We start from the raw sequence: 20,157 nt of genomic DNA, 5'->3' as shown, positions 1-20,157 counted from the left end.
ATTTGTCTGGAGAAAGCAGTTCTCAGAAACGTAGTCACTGTGCAAGAAGGAGACTAGTGAGGGAATCCACTGAGACACCCATGACAACTCTGAAGGAGTTACAGGGATCAGTGGCTGTGATTGGAAAAAAGCCTACACAGTCCAACAGGATACAGCTTGATTAGGCCTTTACTGGGGAGATGATAGTTGGAAACTCATTAAGGATTAATCACTCGATTCCCAAGTTGCTCTCGAAGTGCAGATGAGTGCATTCCACAGCAGCATTCTGACATCGATGGGTGAAAGTGAGGCACCGTAAAGCGCTCTATCAGTATCTGCTTTGGAAGGGAAAAGTACTAACGAAATGCACTCCGTTTAACACACAGTTCTAGATTTGATCTGTTTTCTTGCAACAAGGTCTTTTCTGCTCAGCTCCAACATGAAGCTGTATTACTGGTGATGCAACATACAAAATGTGCACTGCGCACAGTTTCTCCAACCACGTCCACCGACGTGTAATCAGTGTTGTTGTGGGTGTCTTTGTGGCTTCCCTCTCTGTTCCTTTTGCACGGTCACTGAGTTTTTGAGAACTGCCTCCTCCAGAGTATTTCTTAATGATTAATGCACATGAAGTCCAACACATATTCAGTGGACTAAGAACTTTGTTAAACTGAGTGACGCTGATGTGTCTTTAGTCTTATGACCGTCTTCTTCCTGCTCATTAAATGCTGTTTGATAAACACAGATCTTAAGCTGAGGCTCAGTTATTTTCACACCACAGACCACGGCTGTTACAGTTAGAGTCGGATTGCCCCTCTCACTGACGATCATCCGCCACAGAGACACGGCGACTCCGCTTTGATGAAAAAGCGACGTAAACAGCGTGGTAGATGTGTCTGTTGTATCTGATGTGTTTTTGCTCAGAGTAAAAATGTGTTTGACTTTGGATTCTGTGTCGACTTCTCCTGCAGGCGTGTGCTCATCGTTGGAAAAATGTCTACTACGACTCAGAGCACATCCTTCCTCACGGGTACTGCTCCATCATTCCTTCAGGCCTTCAGGGCAGGACCCGACCCCTCATCCCTTGTTATGAAGGTAGAGTATCGGCCCTGTGGTGACCAAACAGTGACGCTTGGCCTGGATGTTCCTTCTGTGCGTGTTAATGTTTACTAGTGTGTGCACTCTCACCTGTGGGTGGAGGTTCTTGTGATACATGGTCTCTGCTGCTGGTACTGTCAGGTTTGGTTTCTCTCCTTCACTTGGGTTCTGACTGGTATTCTGACATTGGACAGCCTTGTATGTTCATTTTTTTCTCAGTCCAGCAAAACCACTTTGTTGCTTGTGAGCCTGTACTGGTTTGATGGGCACACGTGGTGTACTGACAGTTGTTCCATCTGTGCACAGCTGGAGCGCATGTGAGAGTGTTGTTTTGGGTCCTGTGTGTCTGTCTGTGAGTGAACAAAATGACTCAAAGCATGTTGATCCAATTGGACCAAATTTGGTGGAATAATTGCGGGTCAGCCAAGAGACTAATATGAAATCATACATCACCTTTCTATTGGCCATATGACCTTTGACCTTGAGGGATCAAACTAATGGGCCCTATCTTCCCGCTGGTACAACACAAGTGTTATTGCTAGTGTCTCAGGTTTTGCATCCAGCGCCTATGTTTACTTGTGCTCATGTGAGCATGTTAATCGAAAAGTGAGATGTGGTCATGCACTGAGCTGGCACATTCATCTCATCTGAGACCAGAATACATTCTTGCCACAGAGCAGGTAAATCCTGTTCTAAAGTACTGCGAGGTGGAGTTGTGTTGTTTAACCAATGCAAGAGTTAGAAACCCTCACATGGTGGGTCCAGTAAGCATCCACACTGTGCACACAAGTATGCACAATCGCTCATAGTGCAACAAAATCACAAATATTGTCATCAAAATAAAAGTAATAACTAATAGAAAAAACAAAGAATTAATAACTCTGGTTTCCACAATATTTTAATGTCACTTTTTTCCCCTCCCCACAGCTGGAGCTGTGTTGAGACCGAGTGGATAAATGGGAAGGATTAAGTTTTTGAACGGGTTCCGAACTTTAAATAAATGCGTTTTGAAAGGAAGCTAAAAATACATTGCTAATAATGCAGTACAATGCTTATATGTGTAACAACCTGTGCTACAATGAAAAAAAAAAACACATTACAAATAGTCTTCACACAGCGCAACCATAACACAAAGAAAGCAACTCACACACTTCCTCCATTGGCACCACAGCTGAAAAGTAAACAGTTTTTACCTTACTGGTAACAGTGCTGTAAGTGACCCATCTTGGTGTGGGCTGTCGTTTTCTCTCTCTCTCTTTCCTAAGCCTTCCATGAATTCCATTTATGCATGCTGGTCAGTGAGTAAGCTTCACAAATGGCAGTGGAGGCAAGTGGTCTTGTTCCATCTTGTTCCAATGATATAGCAGAAAGTACACTTCCAGGTTATTATTTATTTATTGCTACTCTTGCTTGTGGTGTGCAAACTTTGTGTATGCAAATATCTTTCCTTGTCAGAAAGTCTGCTACTTGGTTCTGCTTGCTACCACGCTGCTGTAAACCTGGCACACTCTGGTTTATACATTGTGACATGTTGGGGTTGAACAATGCAGTAGCTCAGTGATATGATACATATCGCAATACATCTGTCACGGTTTGATATATATCACAATACCTAATTACATCGCTGCTCACACTAATTATCTAGAACTTAATCAGTGGTAAATGTTTAACTTTAAAGACAATTGATTCTGAAGTATAAACTGTAATCCTTGATGTTATTTGTTTCATATTTGTAAATTTTATAAAATCATTTATGTGTCTTCTGCATAACTTTATTAATTCTTCCGTGCAGTAGTTGACTTTTCATGGTACTATGATGCTCATTTAAAAAAAGATACAGTTTGATACTGGCCCAATGATAGCTTTATCATGATAATCACAATACACAATGTATCATTCCACCCCTAGTGACAGGTGACACTCTGATTGGTTGATTTCATGGACATCTTACAACAAGCCCCTGAATCATGGGAATACTTAGGCCATCTCCTTTGTGCACAGTGCTCTGGTCAGTATGGAGATTTAGCACCATCTGTGTGATAATGTGAAGGTGGACATGCTCCAAAAGCATATGTACCACATGTTTTGTGCCATGTGGACAACACTGTCAAGACGGGGTCCAATGTCATAACTGTCCAACTTGAAGAGCTTGGAGCAAATATAGTGGTAAACATGGTGGAATGTTTGTTTATTAATCAAGAATAAATTGGTTCAGTTTTGGATAGAACTGATCAAATGTCAAGATGAAAAACAAAACAAAAGAAAACAAGATGCACATTTATTGCAAAATGGACAAGGAAAATGTGTGTACATTTGGCTTATTTATGTCCACACTAAATCATTTCCATTTGCACTCCAGGTTGTTAAAAGTTGCACGCAGCTTTTCTTGTTGTGATGCCCAAATTCCACCCTTTAAAATACCTAAAACGTACTTTCTCTTCAAAAAAAAAAAAAAAAAAAAAACCACAACAGCACTCATTAAAGTGTTTGTCTCTGCCAACATCCTAAGCACCTCATCTTGCAATGTTAAAAAGAAAGTTGTTTTTTTTTAAAGAATTAGAAATTTAAAGAATTTCATTCTTTAAATGCCTCAAAAAATCTATTCGGTATCTGAGGTGGAACTCAAATGAAAGGAAAACATGTTTATTTGTGGTGGTGGTGGATATATGTGCCCATTTTCAGACATTAATGCCCAAGTGATTGTCTGTGCTCCCATAATCCTCTGCTGTCTGTTGTCTTTCATGGCACACAGGTGTTGAAGAAAACAGGAGTAGTAAAGCGTATCTTTAAAGCTACAACCCCTGGCAAAAATTATGGAATCACCGGCCTCAGAGGATGTTCATTCAGTTGTTTAATTTTGTAGAAAAAAAGCAGATCACAGACATGACACAAAACTAAAGTCATTTCAAATGGCAACTTTCTGGCTTTAAGAAACACTGTAAGAAATCAAGAAAAAAAGATTGTGGCAGTCAGTAACGGTTACTTTTTTAGACCAAGCAGAGGAAAAAAAATATGGAATCACTCAATTCTGAGGAAAAAATTATGGAATCACCCTGTACATTTTCATCCCCCAAATTAACACCTGCATCAAATCAGATCTGCTCATTGACATTGACCCTATGTGTCTTTTTGCAAGGAATGTTTTTGCAGTTTTTGCTCTATGGCAAGATGCATTATCATCTTGAAAAATGATTTCATCATCCCCAAACATCCATCCAAAATATCAACATAAACTTGTGCATTTATTGATGATGTAATGACAGCCATCTCCCCAGTGCCTTTACCTGACATGCAGCCCCATATCATCAATGACTGTGGAAATTTACATGTTCTCTTCAGGCAGTCATCTTTATAAATCTCATTGGAAAGGCACCAAACAAAAGTTCCAGCATCATCACCTTGCCCAATGCAGATTCGAGATTCATCACTGAATATGACTTTCATCCAGTCATCCACAGTCCACGATTGCTTTTCCTTAGCCCATTGTAACCTTGTTTTTTTCTGTTTAGGTGTTAATGATGCCTTTTGTTTAGCTTTTCTGTATATAAATCCCATTTCCTTTAGGCGGTTTCTTACAGTTCGGTCACAGACGTTGACTCCAGTTTCCTCCCATTCGTTTCTCATTTGTTTTGTTGTACATTTTTCGATTTTTGAGACATATTGCTTTAAGTTTTCTGTCTTGATGCTTTGATGTCTTCCTTGGTCTACCAGTATGTTTGCTTTTAACAACCTTCCCATGTTGTTTGTATTTGGTCCAGAGTTTAGACACAGCTGACTGTGAACAACCAACATCTTTTGCAACATTGCGTGATGATTTACTCTCTTTTAAGAGTTTGATAATCCTCTCCTTTGTTTCAATTGACATCTCTCGTGTTGGAGCCATGATTCATGTCAGTCCACTTGGTGCAACAGCTCTCCAAGGTGTGTTGACTCCTTTTTAGATGCAGACTAACGAGCAGATCTGATATGATGCAGGTGTTAGTTTTGGGGATGAAAATTTACAGGGTGATTCCATAATTTCTTCCTCAGAATTGAGTGATTCCATATTTTTTTCCTCTGTTTGGTCTAAAAAAGTAACCGTTACTGACTGCCACAATCTTTTTTTCTTGATTTCTTATAGTGTTTCTTAAAGCCAGAAAGTTGCCATTTGAAATTACTTTAGTTTTGTGTCATGTCTGTGATCTGCTTTTTTTCTACAAAATTAAACAACTGAATGAACATCCTCCAAGGCCAGTGATTCCATAATTCTTGCCAGGGGTTGTAGTATCACATCTAGTAAAGCTTTCTGTAACACATTAATGCTGAACCTTACTGCAAAATAATGCTTTAGCATGATCGTTATCAGGTTAAATTCCAAATTCTGTATTTTCATAAATCCATATGTTGATGCACTAATTCATTTTCTTAGCGCTTCTTTCTCAGCTCAAAAGAACAGCCGTGATTAATGTTCTACAAACTTAACACTTAAAACACTCAGCCGAGTACATTGATAGGCTATTGTCCAATGGTTGGTCTGTGAGCATTCCCAGCTGTATCTACTATTAGAAAAATGATTTGTCTGGAACTGTGAAAAAAATAAAAAATAAAAGATAAAGCTTTCAAAATTTCCTCCCATTTGTTTACTGAAAAAACACTCTGGGACATCGTAGAGAAGCTTGAATCTTCAACTAGTTTGGGTTGCTTGATGCGAGGACGTTTCGCTTCAAATCGCAGAAGTTTCCTCAGCTAAAATTCTTGCTGTGGTAGTCTGACTTCTGTCTTGACTCTTGTAGAGAAAAAGAGTCGAAACAGAAGTTAGACTACCAGAGCAAGAATTTTAGCTGAGGAAGCTTCTGCGATTTGAAGCGAAATGTCCTCGCATCAAGCAACTCAGTCCAGTCGAAGATTCAAGCTTCTCTACTATGGAAACCACCTGGACTACTGAGAGCCTACACAGAAACACTCTGGAAGATCCTGAGAATTCACAGGATCCCCATCAAGTTGCTGGTCATCATAGCCAGTGTGGAACGGGGCACAATCTCTGAATTTTTGTCAATGAATACTGGTGTTCATCAGGGATGTGTTCTAGCTCCCACAATGTTCTATGTATGCATGGACTCTGTGTTTGGTGGAATTGTGCAAACCAGCAGCTTTGGTCCTTTTGTTGGTGACTTGAGTTTGCAGACGATGCTGTGAGCTTTATGGAATCAATGGATACCCTGATTGCAGTCCTGGATCAAGCCTAAGATCTACACTCAACAAAAATATAAACGCAACACTTTTGGTTTTGCTCCCATTTTGTATGAGATTAACTCAAAGATCTAAAACTTTTTCCACATACACAATATCACCATTTCCCTCAGATATTGTTCACAATCCAGTCTAAATCTGTGATAGTGAGCACTTCTCCTTTGCTGAGATAATCCATCCCACCTCACAGGTGTGCCATATCAAGATGCTGATAGACACCATGATTAGTGCACAGGTGTGCCTTAGACTGCCCACATAAAAGGCCACTCTGAAAGGTGCAGTTTATCACACAGCACAATGCCCACAGATGTCGCAAGATTTGAGGGAGCGTGCAATTGGCATGCTGACAGCAGGAATGTCAACCAGAGCTGTTGCTCGTGTATTGAATGTTCATTTCTCTACCATAAGCCGTCTCCAAAGGCGTTTCAGAGAATTTGGCAGTACATCCAACCAGCCTCACAACCGCAGACCACGTGTAACCCCACCAGCCCAGGACTTCCACATCCAGCATGTTCACCTCCAAGATCGTCTGACACCAGCCACTCGGACAGCTGCTGAAACAATCGGTTTGCATAACCAAAGAATTTCTGCAACAAACTGTCAGAAACCGTCTCAGGGAAGCTCATCTGCATGCTCGTCGTCCTCATCGGGGTCTCGACCTGACTCCAGTTCGTCGTCGTAACCGACTTGAGTGGGCAAATGCTCACATTCGCTGGCGTTTGGCATGTTGGAGAGGTGTTCTCTTCATGGATGAATCCCGGTTCACACTGCCCAGGGCAGATGGCAGACAGCGTGTGTGGCATCGTGTGGGTGAGCGGTTTTCTGATGTCAATGTTGTGGATCGAGTGGCCCATGGTGGCGGTGGGGTTATGGTATGGGCAGGCGTCTGTTATGGACGAAGAACATGTGCATTTTATTGATGGCATTTTGAATGCACAGAGATACCGTGACAAGATCCTGAGGCCCATTGTTGTGCCATACATCCAAGAACATCACCTCATGTTGCAGCAGGATAATGCACGGCCCCATGTTGCAAGGATGTGTACACAGATCTTGGAAGCTGAAAATGTCCCAGTTCTTGCATGGCCGGCATACTCACTGGACATGTCACCCATTGAGCATGTTTGGGATGCTCTGGACCGGCGTATACGACAGCGTGTACCAGTTCCTGCCATATCCAGCAACTTCACACAGCCATTGAAGAGGAGTGGACCAACATTCCACAGGCACAATTGACAACCTGATCAACTCTATGCGAAGGAGATGTGTTGCACTGCATGAGGCAAATGGTGGTCACACCAGATACTGACTGGTGTCCCCCCAATAAACAAAACTGCACCTTTCAGAGTGGCCTTTTATTGTGGACAGTCTAAGGCACACCTGTGCACTAATCATGGTGTCTAATCAGCATCTTGATATGGCACACCTGTGAGGTGGGATGGATTATCTCAGCAAAGGAGAAGTGCTCACTATCACAGATTTAAAATGGTTTGTGAACAATATTTGAGGGAAATGGTGATATTGTGTATGTGGAAAAAGTTTTAGATCTTTGAGTTCATCTCATACAAAATGGGAGCAAAACCAAAAGTGTTGCTTTTATATTTTTGTTGAGTGTAGGTTTTGAATGACGTAGATCTTTGAACTCAGCCATCAGACATGTATCTCCTTAGTTGATGTAATTTTGATGTTTACTTTGATGAAAAAAATGTAACTTGCAAATGTGCTTTTCCTATGTTTTGATGTATTAATAAGAGCTATGTATTTATATTTTACCCCTTATTTGCAGCCTCACGCCCGGATCTCCCATCCTCACACACTCCTTTTTGACGACAGTGTAGGAGGAACCAGGCAGATGTGCACGGGTCCTTGTTTACTGTGCATGCATGGTGCATTGGTCCATGCTCCATATTTTTGTAAACTGAGAGCATCATGCACCCTCGCATATGGCTGAAAGGTCTTCTTGAATGCAATGTTGCACCTCTTTACTAAGCATGTTTTCAGCCCCCAGATTCCCCCTGGATGGGACTGGGACTTTGACTAACTCCATATGGAATGCAGCAAAGCCTCCAGTAAATGCTGGCTCAGGCACACAGTGAAATAATTTGTGGTTTGTTTTTTCTTGCAGACTATAAGCAGAAGTATGGTGAAGAACACGGCTCTTGCCAAGCAGGATAGCAGGAGTCTTTACGGAGGTCAGTACACATGTGTGTTCTTCATTTTGATCTATTTGATGCCATGTGTCTATTAATCTGTCCTTATTTTTGGACACACAGCTGATTTTCTTCTATTTTTTTTTTAAATGTCAAATGTCTTGCTAAAGTCACATTACTTTAATGTATCCTCAGTATTTTATGAACACAGCATCCTGTAATGCCTAATAATGTCAGCAGGTGTTATAAGATGACAGGCGTGACCTCAAGTGACCTCTGTTGTGGTTCCACTCGATAGCATTTGAAGAAAACACGTTGCCTTCCTTCTGTAACATAGATACACATAGTGAGGCATGTAAGGCAGGTTTGCAGTCGACTTGGTGGGTTTGGTTTGGGGTATGACATCACACTAACATCATAAATGTAAGGCTGGTGAAGAGGTGGAATAGTTTTAAAGATAAATATATGTGAGAATTGCATGAGAGGAGGACATGTGCACACAAGGGGCAAAAAAAGTTAAATAAATGCATATTTGACCAGTTTTATTTAATATAAATTAGCAAAATAATAAGTTCCTTATGTTGTGTGTGAGCGGCGTCTTCAGTATGGCTGCTTTTTAGTTCTCAAATTACACTCATGTTCACCCAAGGACATACACACGTACACACGTGTGACACAGCATACTGTGAAGTAATGTTCTGTAAAGTCAGTGTTCTGCTCCTGTTGAGGTTTTAGGGGTCTGATGTTTACCTTTGGTAAATATCATTTAAACTTTGAGCTGCGCCAGTGGCTCAAAAATCTGTTGTGAAAACAGATTATTTGCACAACAGTCAAATATCCTTCTACTTTTAAGAGTGTTAATGACATGATTTGTGAATCTATCTGTGTTTCAGTCATGTCATTTTCATCTTTTTTGAGAATTTGTTTTAATTCCTGAGCTGGCAAAAGTGCAAGGCTTGGGCAGCAAAAATGCTGATAAGTGGTTGAGTGAGTGAGTCTATCCCAGCCTGGTTGTGCGGACAATATCTCAAAAACAATAAATTCAATCATTTTGTAACTTACCATATTAACAGAGCATGTTCTGAGGACAAACTCTACTGCATTTCTTGAAGTTTGATGCATCAGAACATTCGAAAGAGTAAGTTTGGTTTGCCTATCCTATAAATGTGTCTGACACCTGCAAGATGGTTCTTGGAGGAACCCGCCTTCACGGGAGCATCATATGACAAGTTACGGATGTTCATGGGATGCTGGATAAATTGTTGAAAATTCTGAACAGCTGTTGTTGAACTCACATGTAGTTTGCTGCCTCCTGAACAGGAGCCAGGTCGTTAGCTCTCACCAGCTAACAGCTAGCAACCGCGGGGAGATGATGCAAATAAAGCTGAAATATAGGTCTGAACGAGAAACTAAAGCAGAATTAACATGAGATAGAACATGTGCTTGGGATAGTGCCATAGGACTTTTTGTCAGGACTGCGACGACTAACTCAAAACACTGCTTTGGAATATTTTGAAACCTATTTCAAATATTGATTCAGAGTCCATATTGAAAGGAAGCAGCATCTGCTGATTAGGGCTTCAAGGACATCACCATCTGATTCAAAACAAATGCTTTCAAACATTCCATTTGATTTCCCACCTTCAGTGTTGACTACACAAACTACAAAAACTACAGTCAGAACTAAGTCTGTCAGTCAATATATAGCATAATAAAGAAATTCAAGTGAAAAATATCTGTGTATTTGATTCAGTCTCTCAGCTATGAACTGTGGCTGTGTCAGTTCCAATCATAAGTCATATTTATTTATTGTATATGTTATTACCCTTAATATTTAAATATAAGTTATATATATGATGTCTTATCTTTCTTATGTCTTATTATTTATTATTATATATACTTTTTTCTTGAGCCGCTTGGGTGGGTAGGGAGAGTTCCCATGGGATATAAAAGCTTTTCAACCTACCATCCCTGCTTCTCAAGACCAGGCACCTAAGTGGCTCGACTCTACTCTTTTCTACTCTTGTATTTTACTCTTCCTTTTTAGATATACCTTAGTATACTACCATAGTTCCACCTTAGAATTGGAATATAATATATAAGATATACCTTACTTAATTTTCATAAATCTTGGAGACATTCAAACTGGGGTTGCAACCAAGAATTTCTTTCAATTTTTAATTAATTTGATCTGCATATTGAATTGGCACAGGTTTTATGCCGGATGCCCTTCCTGACGCAAATCCTCATTACATGGAGAAATGTGGCAGGGGTGGGATTCGAACTGGGAACCTTCTGCACTAGAACCAAGTGCACGAAGCACTTGGCTACCACCCCTGCTTATCAGTGGTGGCTACAGCTAACCAAAAAGTTAGCTTTGATAACAATTAATCCGCTAACTGAAAAGTAAATTTTTATAAAGCTAAACCAATAAACCACCTAAAAAAAATTGGTAAATTCAGCTAAAAGCTAAACCGATAACTTTTAGTTTTGACGCTAGTACACTGACAGCTAATGATATTTCTGAATAAATTCAAAGGCAATCACAAACAACAGTGAGCCAGCGCTTCTGTCTAAGATCAGCCTTCTCTCAGCAAAAGAGACCTGGTGACCAGAGAGGAGGAAAAAGGGGAGAGAAAATAAAGATCTTTTATGTTCACAGCCAGTAGCCTACACTCTTGCAGCCGTGCCACAGAAATCATGCACAGCAAGGCAGTTTTGTTATACATAAAGGACATAAAAACCTGATCGTCTCACTATAAGTTTTTACTTCAATATTCACTGATTAATGGATTCAAAGTTCACTTGGTTTGTTTTAGTCAAACTTCTTTCACAGTGATGTTTCTGTATTGCTAGTTAGCATGCTAACATATCTATAAATGTCTTGTAAATCACTTAGAGGTGTTATCTGTATACAAAACAGTGTTTTTAGATTAAGAAGTGTTTATTTCTCACAATGTTTACAAAATATATGAGAAAAATGCCAAGCATATTAGATTTACACATAAATAAGCTGTTTCATAGAGTTTTCCGCGATATTGGATTATTTGGTTTGAGTGAGCAGCCAGCTGATGTCACACTGACTTGCCGTGTCTCACCACTTAGCATTTGCATAAAACAGACCTCTTGTCTATTTTGGCCCCATGTAGTTGGCAGCATAGCAACCGTTGTCCCCTGTTGCTGCAAACCCAAAGTACAAAACAAGGGAGCAGCCAAAGGGACTTTATAAATTAATATAATATAAAATGCCAGAAAAAAAATCTGTTATTAGTTTCTAGAAGCCAAAGTGATACAGTTTGCCCAAACCCACCAAAATGTTCAAATTGCATTGTTATAAACTACAAAAAAGAATGAATCTTCACATGATTTCAGTTGTATCCAGTCAGAAATGGTGACTTAAGTGACAAAATAGTCGGCGATACAGTTGAATCATTTTTTTGAGTCTTTATGATTCAGCAAAGTTGGAGCTCAGGCTGAAGACCAGTAGTTAAGAGGCTGATTTGTTTTAATGTGATACAAACAACCTTTGAAAAGCTTCTGCACAGCTGTAGCCTTACATTTTAGAGAACTGAATGGAGCATGTGTACAACATAGTGTCATATGCACATGCTGAGGTGAGCACAAACTGATTATTAGGGTTATATGATTTTTTTTCCATATAAATTGATATAAAAATGCATATAAAAAAAGAGTTTCTGGATAGCACATCATGGTTTTGTTGGCTGATCCACCACTCACACCACACTGTGAGTTTACAAAGGTGGTGAAACAGCTGAGGACAAATAAAGCATAGAGAATTTATGGTACCATTACTGAACTATTTCACATAGGTGCTAATGCTTTGTGCACAATCATTGTTTCCATTTGTGGGACAGGTATCAAACTAATACACTGGCAGAAAGGACTTGTTTCCCTCTGGAAAGGAAGGTGTCATAGCCTGGTTCACAACAACTACAGGGGTATTACACTGCTCTCTGTGCCAGGCAGGTTACTCCAAGAGTCATTCTGAATAGGATTCAGTACTTCTTACTTGCTGCTCGGCAACTGGTACAATCTGCTTTCACATCCAAGAAGTCAGTTCTGGTATTTGTCAGGTACACATGCCTCTTGCTGTGTTCTGTGCTTGCATGGACTCTGTGTTGGTTAGGGTGTGGAGAGGAGTGGCTTAGGTGCTTTTCTTGAAAGGAAAGCTTTACTGACCTTGATAATGCAGATGATGCTGCAATCTTTGTTATGGATACCCTGGTTGCAGCACTCGAGTAAAGACTTGGAGTGCCTGGGTTTGCCATTGTCCTGGATCAAGACTCAGATCCAAGCTTTTAGTGACTTCCTAGACTCAGCCATCAGAAGTGTGTCTTTTTATGTAGTGAAAGTGTTGAATCTGTTGAGAGATTCACCTATCTCTGTAGTGACATTCATATCACAAGGAAGGCTTTTGAGGTAGCGAGATGCCCAGGAAGAACTTATGGAGTCATGAGATTGCTGGACAGAGGTGTTTGACAATGTCAATATCTTTGCAGGAGAATGAAATTCCAAGTCTTCCTGATGCTTCTTGTGTTAATACTGTATGGTTGTGAGACTTGGACCTTTACCTAAGGCGCAGAAGATCCTTGGGTACAATTAAGCCCCGTTTCCACCGAGTGGTCCAGGTCGGTACAGCACGCTATTTTGTGAGTTTCTACATCCAGGTTTAGGAACGGGTACCAAAATAGCCGACCCGTACTGTACTACTTTTTTGGCACCCTTTGTCACACGAACAGTTCAGACTATTTCAAATATTAAAACCATTCAACACGGAGTAAATATAAAGTCTTAATCTTACCAGTTACATCGTTTCAGTGGGCTTCATCATCACAGCCTGATAAAAACCTATCCATATAAAGCCTCCTTATTTTGGGGAAACAACTCCTGGAAATACTTAAGTTCCTTGTCGTAGCTGAAGAAATGTAACGTTTTTAAAGAAGTCCCTCTGTGTTTGTCTGCTCCGGTGCATTTCTCAGCCTGAACCAAAGGACACTGGCACTTTGTTCCACAACAAGAAAATTAGCTTATTTTAAAAGTTGAAAGAGTCACAGTGCCTCATTTGTTCACGTCAGCGTTTACCACAGGCATCAGTCGACTCTTCAGCATTCTGCACATGATGAAAAGAAATCCCATGATCCACCAAGACTAAAATTCAATTCAATTCAATAAAAAAATAAAAAATTAAAATTACACTGTGTGAACTCCGTGTGGAGGGGTGAGGCCATGCAACAGCATACACGCTCTCGATGATGTGCTACATTCCCTAACAACCAAACAAAAGCTACTGCTGGTGGTGGAAATGCAAGACAAATCAGACCTAACTGTTCCAACCCGTACCATACCGTGCCGCACTGACCTGAACCGTTCGGTGGAAATGAGGCTTTAGAAGGACTTTGTTATAAATGAATGGCTACTTAGGCATGGCAGCATCAACATTATGGATGTGTGATGTGCTTCTCTGAGCATCATACACCATGTACAGTAGTGTTCAGAATAATAGTAGTGCTATGTGACTAAAAAGATTAATCCAGGTTTTGAGTATATTTGTTATTGTTACATGGGAAACAAGGTACCAGTAGATTCAGTAGATTCTCACAAATCCAACAAGACCAGGCATTCATGATATGCACACTCTTAAGGCTATGAAATTGGGCTATTAGTAAAAAAAGTAGAAAAGGGGGGTGTTCAAATAATAGTAGTGTGGCATTTAGTCAGTGAGTTGGTCAATTTTGTGGAACAAACAGGTGTGAATCATGTGTCCCCTATGTAAGGATGAAGCCAGCACCTGTTGAACAAGCTTTTCTCTTTGAAAGCCTGAGGAAAATGGGACATTCAAGACATTGTTCAGAAGAACAGCATAGTTTGATTAAAAAGTTGATTGGAGAAGGGAAAACTTATATGCAGGTGCAAAAAATTATAGGCTGTTAATCTACAAGGATCTCCAATGCTTTAAAATGGACAAAAAAACAGACGCGTGGAAGAAAACGGAAAACAACCATCAAAATGGATAGAAGAATAACCAGAATGACAAAGGCTCACCCATTGATCAGCTCCAGGATGATCAAAGACAGTCTGGAGTTCCCTGTAAGTGCTGTGACAGTTAGAAAACGCCTGTGTGAAGCTAATTTATTTGCAAGAATCCCCCTGCAAAATCCCTCTGTTAAATAAAAGACATGTGCAGAAGAGGTTACAGTTTACCAAAGAACACATCAACTGGCCTAATGAGAAATGGAGGAATATTTTGTGGACTGATGAGAGTAAAATAGTTCTTTTTTGGGTCCAAGGGCCGCAGACAGTTTGTGAGACGAACCCCAAACTCTGAATTCAAGCCACAGTTCACAGTGAAGACAGTGAAGCATGGTGGTGCAAACATCATGATATGGGCATGATTCTCCTACTATGGTGTTGGGCCTATATATCGCATACCAGGTATCATGGATCAGTTTGGATATGTCAAAATACTTGAAGAGGTCATGTTGCCTTATGCTGAAGAGGACATGCCCTTGAAATGGGTGTTTCAACAAGACAATGACCCCAAGCACCAAGTAAACGAGCAAAATCTTGGTTCCAAACCAACAAAATTAATGCCTCGCAGATGTGAAGAAATCATGAAAAACTGTGGTTATACAACTAAATACTAGTTTAGTGATTCACAGGATTGCTAAAAAAGCAGTTTGAACATAAATAGTTTTGAGTTTGTAGCGTCAACAGCAGATGCTACTATTATTGTGAACACCCCCTTTTCTACTTTTTTTTACTAATAGCCCAATTTCATAGCCTAAGAGTGTGCATATCATGAATGCTTGGTCTTGTTGGATTTGTGAGAATCTACTGAATCTACTGGTACCTTGTTTCCCATGTAACAATAAGAAATATACTCAAAACCTGGATTTATCTTTTTAGTCACATAGCACTACTATTATTCTGAACACTACTGTATGAGCCTCGGTGACGAGGATCCCATCACCCAATAAAGACTCATGTCTTTACCCGGTGAGCATCACCTTTATCACATCACTGTGATGGAGGTGATTGATATGCACTTTCTGCATGGTTGCCAACCAGGACCTAGGGTGGTGATGCAAGGCACTAATGCATGCTCGTAGACCTGACCTTATCCCATTATGCGAAGGTGGGTCCAGTGAAAAGTTGGGTTCCACAGCACAGTAGCACGAGTAGTTATTTTAAAACACTGTGCTGATGTTAAAGCATTCTAGCAAATCCTTTGTGAAAGAATGTAAGGAATTTAAAAGCATGATGTCCATCTGTTAAACGTTATCCTTGTCTGAACTATGATCCACACACCTGGTGGTTCACAGATGTTTCACACCACGGCAGAGCGCGCGCGGATCAGTCAGATCGTCACTGTGTTTAGTTTTTATCAGTGGTGACTCGCACTCTTTGAGACGGGCTGATTTTCATGGCTCGTAGTTGACGCTCACGGAGACACTTTTGAAACAGGATGTCTTTGTTCTTAAAGCAAAAAACAAGAAGCTGTGTAAAACGCATTTTACAGTTATTGCCGTTTTAAATTCCTCATCACAACAAAGGAGTCAGCTTCAGCTCGCATGATGTCTGGCTGTGTGGTCACCAGCAGATAGCTCCAAACAACCTGCGGTTGTTGGTTAACCAGACGTTTACCCAGCAGGACATTTTCTTTTCTTCAGTTTGCTGTATTCACAGGTAGTATTTTAAACCCCGGTGCTGCTCGTTTCAGGAGCTGGTGGTGATGGGGGCACCAGGGTCATACTACTGGACGGGAACACTCAAAGTGTACAACCTGACTTCTGACACCTTCTACAGTCCAAACAAAGAAGAAGTAGACTCCCACAGATACAGTTACCTTGGTGAGAGATCGCTGTGAGGCTTTTTCTTTACATGTCACCAACATAACGGTACTCTAACTGATGTGCGTCTGTGTCTTTCAGGCTACGCTGTGACTGCCGGACATTTCTCCTCTCCTAATCTAATAGACATTGCTGCAGGGGCGCCGCAGCACAGCGGCACTGGAAAAGTAGGAACCTCTGGGGTTTTTTCTGAAAATTGACAGCTGTTGTGTCGCTGGCTACACTGATTGTTTTTTTCTTTCTTTCTGCATAGGTTTACATTTTTAAACTTGATGGCACGTCCATGGTGAAGAGTTTTCAAGCCTCAGGGAAAATGGTATGGTTCATATGTGAGCAAATATTGTTCCAAAGGTCTTTTATATAACGGCTGAGTGGATCCTTGTCATTTGATTGGTGCTTTGTATGTCACGTGACATGGATTATTTGTCGCATTTGTGTTGCGTTGCATTTAGTGTGTAATTTGGTTCCATTTACCGTGCAAATGTGGTTCCATATGTTTTGTACCATTGGACGCTGCGACCCCCGCCCACTAGTGGGGGCGGCGATTAGCTAAATATGGTGGAGTTTGTTTTGCTGACGGACGACGATTTGAAGGAGCTAATTGACGCTGCTAATTCTGTAACACACAAAAAATAAACAAATGCACTGTGCTCTAAGCCCTCTGGAGGCATGAAGATCTGTTAGGATGAAGTTAGGATAAAGAGCTGGACTAATTTCTGACGTGATTTTTCACTGGACTGAAGTCTTTTTTTGGGGGGTGGATACATGAAGTCAGTGCACAGCATCACAGACTACATCGTCAGAATTATTTTTCAACTATCTAACTGTTTTTCCAAGTTGACTGGGCACAATTTTGGACTTCTATTTAAAGTTCTTGTTGGACTGTTGATGTCAAAGCACCAGTGACAAACACCAAAATGTAAGTCCCTTTTCTGTTGTTTATGACTTAATAAAATATCAAATGACAAGGATCTATTTTAGCCGTTATATAAAACAAATAATGAATGTTTTTACATTCTTTCAATGGAACAAATACGTGGTCTGTTAGAAAAGTATCAGACCTTTTTATTTTTTTCAAAAACCATATGGATTTGAATCACGTGTGATTGCATCAGCCAAGCTGCGCATGCGTGAGTTTTTTCACGCCTGTCGGTTGCGTCATTCGCCTGTGAGCAGGCTTTGTGTGAGCAGTGGTCCACCCCTCTCGTCGGATTTTTATTGCGAATAAATGTCTGAATGATTTGGAGCTTTGCTGCATCAAATTTTTCCAGAAACTGTGAGAGACCTCCAGGTGGACACCATTCGAAAAATTCAGATGGCTTTGAGGGACGATTTTATGGTGATTACACAGAATAAGGAGTGCTCCAGCCGGTTTAAAGACCGCCCACAGCTGCTGAGAGCGCGCCGCGCTCCGAGCGCTGGTCAACAGGCTGAATCAACCAGATCATTTCCAACGTGAAGGCTTTGTTGATCCGGGACGTCGTCTGACTTACACAAAAATGGCAGAAGACGTGGACATCAGTACTTTTTCGGCACATTCCACTGTTACAGGAGTTTTTTTTCATGGAAAGACAAGCGGAGGATTGCACCACTGTGTCGCTCACTGCGCAGCACAAAACCACCTCAGTGTTGGTCTCACAGGACAGCTTTGAGATGGCTTTCAGACGGCTGTCGGAGGGTTTTCAGTCGTGTGACTAACCGAGAAATTGTGGATGAGCTGGACATGCCAGAACATGTCCTGTGAGGCTTCATCACGGCGTTGCTTTGCGCCATGCGGCACTGCCGCGACATGCGGAATTCCTCTGTTCCTCTTTTGATGACAAAAACTCCTGTAACAGTGGAATGTGCTGTTCATTTCCAAACTGGACGCTGTGTTTTATCCGGGACGTCCTCTGACTAGCACAGGAATTGCGGAAGACGTGGACATCAGCACTTTTTCGGCACATTGAGACAGACGTGCGGAGGAATTCCGCGCATCACGGTGGAGCCGCATGGCGCAAAGCAACGCCGTGATGAAGCCTCACAGGACATGTTCTGGCATGTCCAGCTCATGCACAATTTCTCGGTTAGTCACACGACTGAAAACCCACCGACAGCCGTCTGAAAGCCATCTCAAAGCCGTCCTGTGAAACCAACACGGTGATGTTTTTGTGCCGTGCCATGAGCGGCACGGTGGCGCAATCCTCCGTTTTTCTTTCCATGAAAAAACTCCTGTAACAGTGGAATGTGCCGAAAAAGTACTGATGTCCACGTCTCCTGCCATTTTTGTGTAAGTCAGACGACGTCCCGGATCAACAAAGCCTTCACGTTGGAAATGATCTGGTTGATTCAGCCTGTTGACCAGCGCTCGGAGCGCGGCGCGCTCTCAGCAGCTGTGGGCGGTCTTTAAACTGACTGGAGCACTCCTTAATCTGTGTAATCCCCATAAAATCATCCCTCAAAGCCATTTGAATTTTCCGAATGGTGTCCACCTGGAGGTCTCTCACAGTTTCTGGAAAAAATTGATGCAGCAAAGCTCCAAATCGTTCAGACATTTATTCGTAATAAAAATCCGACGAGAGGGGTGGACCACTGCTCACACAAAGCCTGCTCACAGGTGAATGACGCAACCGACAGGCGTGAAAAAACTCACGCATGTGCACAATGGTTCAAGCTTGGCTGATGCAATCACACGTGATTCAAATCCATATGGTTTTTGAAAAAAATGAAAAGGTCGGATACTTTTCTAACAGACCTTGTATTTAATTGGTGAAACTGGAATGTACCATTCAGCTCAACTTCGACTTGTTGAATGGTACATTCCAGCTTTCATCTGATAAAATATTTGTACCACTGAATTCATAAACATTCATTATTTGTATAACATACCACATTTCCTATAAAGACCAAACAGTATTGTGCTATCAGATCAAATAAGTGTATAATTTTCTTCAGGATTAATAAAGTTCTTTCTTATTCTTGTTCTTATTTCCTAGAGTCATCAGTTATATACAGTACCAGTGGCAGTTCTAGCTTCAGGTGGTGGTGTTGGTGGTGTTGGTGGCAGTGGGGTGGGGTGGGGTGTTAAAAAATCTATAGCCTTTTTCCTGCATTCTAAGGGAACCTGAGGAGCTGAATGCTGACTCTCACATCTTTTTTTTTAATGGAGTGGCTACTGCCACAGTACTGTGTCAATAGGACCTCCATTTGTCTACTGACACAGAGCCAGTCATATTCCACATTACATCATAGCATAGACTGTAACCAATCCCAATCCGATTACTCCACTGCCACAGTACTGTATCAATAAGTAGCGTGTGCCACAGTGTGTTAAATCCGAAAATGGAACCTCTTCTCTGTTCTCAACCTATTCGACCTATTCTCAAACTTTAAATGGGTAAGAAGTCAATAACAGACAGAACGGGCAGAATGATTTATGTAACTCATTGGCACAAAAGAAATGGCGGCATCTCATTGGTGCTGTGTCAATAGACAAAAGGTTACGTTCATGACAAAGTACTGTGTCAGTAGCCGTTGCCTTTTTTAATGCACAATTTTCTTTTAAACAGTGGAAATCTTCAAATAGTTCTTGCAGCAGCTTTCATCAATCAGCCTTTGTTTACGCAAGACCTTTCCCATATTTTAGCACACTACTGGTCAGCACCCCTGAGTAATGGCAAAAACGCTTACGCAGCTCTCACACCTGGCTGTGTTTGAAGCCAAGGTTTCCTAAGTGGTGACTTGGCATGGGATGTAAAAGGTTCAGGGAGGCTCGGTAAACTTCTCAGAGTGACTCAGAGGAAGTTGAGAAAGGTAAATTTAACTTGTACAAGTTTTGAACATGTTCAAAT

The 20,157-nt window shown here is 41.1% G+C and overlaps 1 protein-coding gene across 1 annotated transcript in view; it reads left to right on the top strand.

Annotated features, from left to right (window-relative positions):
• Nucleotides 1-20,157, top strand: part of itga9 (integrin, alpha 9) — a 153,042-nt gene that overhangs the window by 11,019 nt on the left and 121,866 nt on the right. Inside the window, 6 exon segments of the mRNA XM_034184922.1 lie at nucleotides 951-1,074; nucleotides 8,432-8,476; nucleotides 8,479-8,498; nucleotides 16,198-16,327; nucleotides 16,409-16,494; nucleotides 16,581-16,643. Of these exon segments, the coding sequence (XP_034040813.1) occupies nucleotides 951-1,074; nucleotides 8,432-8,476; nucleotides 8,479-8,498; nucleotides 16,198-16,327; nucleotides 16,409-16,494; nucleotides 16,581-16,643 (468 nt within the window).

Source organism: Thalassophryne amazonica, chromosome 13, assembly GCF_902500255.1.
Source record: "Thalassophryne amazonica chromosome 13, fThaAma1.1, whole genome shotgun sequence".
Classification (NCBI taxonomy): domain Eukaryota; kingdom Metazoa; phylum Chordata; class Actinopteri; order Batrachoidiformes; family Batrachoididae; genus Thalassophryne; species Thalassophryne amazonica.
This window is presented reverse-complemented; position numbering and strand designations above follow the sequence as displayed.